General features: G+C 36.8%; 1 protein-coding gene across 1 annotated transcript in view; it reads right to left on the reverse strand.

The window, feature by feature from the left end:
* Positions 1-2,437, reverse strand: part of LOC118422917 (nuclear RNA export factor 1-like) — a 30,036-nt gene extending 27,599 nt beyond the window's left edge. Inside the window, exons 1-4 of the mRNA XM_035830822.1 lie at positions 2,331-2,437; positions 843-892; positions 570-627; positions 40-83 (exon numbers count right to left, since the gene is read on the reverse strand). Of these exons, the coding sequence (XP_035686715.1) occupies positions 40-75 (36 nt within the window). The 5' untranslated portion in view covers positions 76-83; positions 570-627; positions 843-892; positions 2,331-2,437. The remainder of the gene's footprint in view (positions 1-39; positions 84-569; positions 628-842; positions 893-2,330) is intronic.
* Positions 2,438-2,662: the final 225 nt, after the last annotated feature.

Raw genomic sequence — 2,662 nt, forward strand, 5'->3', positions numbered from 1 at the left:
ACACATGATTGATGGTACTCATACATCATGAGAGATTACCTTAAGTGAATTTCCTGGATGGAGCAGTTTCTTCATCAGACGTCCTGTGAACGAATGCACGGTGTAATTACAGTGTGTATGCCTGGATAAAGGCATCCTGTATAGCTGCGTGCTAGGTGCTAGTTCACCTGTCTGGCCCCTCGGCCGACATCAGATACAGCTCGGTCTGACATCGAGGCTAAACCAGTAGTTTCTCTTGGTGGTGCCTGTTGATCTAAGCTGATGTCTTAACAACCTAGATACGAGCAGGTCCACCATATACAGTACATAGAATATTGTAACTGTTCCTTCTGCACTTTACAGTTTTGTACTCAAAGTCCATTGACTAGAGACTTCATCAAACTAATAACATGGATAACTATATTCAAGCTTTTGAAAACTTCAAACATACTGGCAATTCTAAACAGAATCAAGTATGCATATCTAAATATATAAATATACATATTTGTGAATCTAAATAATTGTAAATATATAAATTCTAGACGATAAACCAGATAGTGAGTGAACGAGCTATAACATCAAAGTCTTACCTATGCTGTGAAACTGCCATCTTTGGTGTATCAGATCTGGTAGCAATGTCAGTATTTTCTGTGGATAAGAGACATCACAAGTATAGGTTTTATCAAGGCTGGTTCAGCAACCATGAATCAGAACAATCACTCCTGTGTTGTGTGGATCTAAGTACAAGTTGTCATATCTGAGAACTTATTGCAGACTCATAAAGTGTTTCATACCAAAAATTACAACAAGGCCATGCATCAATGGACTCATAGTCATATCAAAACATAGTAAAAAGTTGATACCTCAAACACAAATAAGACAGCATCCAATTCCTCCCTCTGGGCTTTGTGGGCTGAGTAAACAATACCTTGGGTTAGTTCAGGACTTTGAAGAATGACAACCTTCAATTGATTTGTATATATTGATAAAATCTACACATGAAAATATGCACAATGATACCCCTCTATCAAAAGGATATTACAGTTGCAATTTTTTCTGCTTTCACCTGTTATAAATCATATTACATATTGACAATTCTGTAAACCTATCTGATATTGCTCACTGCACCATAGCTGATCATGGCTGTTCAGTGCAGATAAAACAGATTGGTAGAGGTAATTTCAATATCAAGCAAACATGGCAATGATTTGTATAGACCTAGTGATTTCAAACTCAATCACATTTTGTGTTTCAAATGTAATCTACTGCAATGGATTTGATGCCATCATTTATGGACAAATTTAGTCTGCATGATGTCAAGCAAGGAAGACATATAAAACAAATGATCTTCAGTATATAATTTTTGTCATATATATGAATTATATAATTTACAGTGACACCATTCATACATTCAAGTGCTGACAAGTGTATAGTACATTGCTCTTTGACTTTAAAAGGTCAAACACTGTTGTTTGGACATGATGTATGCTGGGTTAATGGGTATCTAAATACTCAAGATGCTCTTAGCAGGCCTGTGCCTGACAAATCAAATATCAGAACCCTAATGGGAATGACAGCAGGGTTTCTAAAAGTACACAGCTCAAAAGTCCAAGCAACACCTCCACAGAGTATAGTAGTACCAGAGATGTTACAAAGTATAATAAAGTCTTTGTTGTGGTTCTATTTTAAAGGTACTGGCATTGACTCGATTGAGGTCTGTTTTGTACACAGGAATACAGGGGTGATGGTGTGTTGTTCCATACTAAGTGACAACTGTAGGTTACAAAACCCTTCTCGAGGCACCCCCACCCTTCCTTACCGATGTCTACAAAGTAGCCCTGAGATCAAGTGTTTAATGGGTTGCTTCAAGTCACATGCCTACATGAACAGCACTTATTGATAGTGTCTCATTATTTTGTGGTTCAGGTCATTTGGGCAAAAGGTGCTTAACAACACTGGAATGGGGGCTAAAAGGGTTGCTGGTAAGTGGCATAACAATTACTAGTAAAATGTCCATATGTATGTAGATATGTTTTGCAAATATAAAACAAAATGTAACCACAGAGGCAGTTATTGCTTCAGGTTATTGGTTTATATGGATAATACCTGAATCATTAGTATTTGAATATGAATCCTGTTGTGACTTGTATGTCAGCACTCATACGACATTACGTACTACGATTTCAGGTCTTCTTGACATCAGTGCCTAATATACATTTATTGAAACAACATATTTATATTGTTCTACAATCATTTACACACTCATTAGCACTAACTCACAACAATATGTACATGTTGCAACCATTGACCACTAAGTCTGATATAGACTTTATGCTGACATGGAAACCAACCTTTCTGCTTGAGACTAGTCTCCACAAGTATAAAATTGTCATAGAAGACTTGGTAGATGTGGGAGTAGTACAGGTCAAAGAACTGCTTCACCTCATCCTGCTCTGTGTTCTCTGCAGAAGTCAATAAAATATATGATTACAATACAGAAGACAAAATCATCTGCACCAGGAACTTGTCATTACTCATCTCTAGATGCATCTTTATTAATAAGTTCATTGCACTTCACCATTCCATGACTCTCATTTCTACCACTTTATGGAGCTTCTTGTGACCCTATTACGGCAGGAGTCATCTATAATTATAAACAGTGCATTTTGTATCCTATTCTATG

This window comes from Branchiostoma floridae, chromosome 1 (genome assembly GCF_000003815.2).
Source record: "Branchiostoma floridae strain S238N-H82 chromosome 1, Bfl_VNyyK, whole genome shotgun sequence".
Lineage (NCBI taxonomy): Eukaryota > Metazoa > Chordata > Leptocardii > Amphioxiformes > Branchiostomatidae > Branchiostoma > Branchiostoma floridae.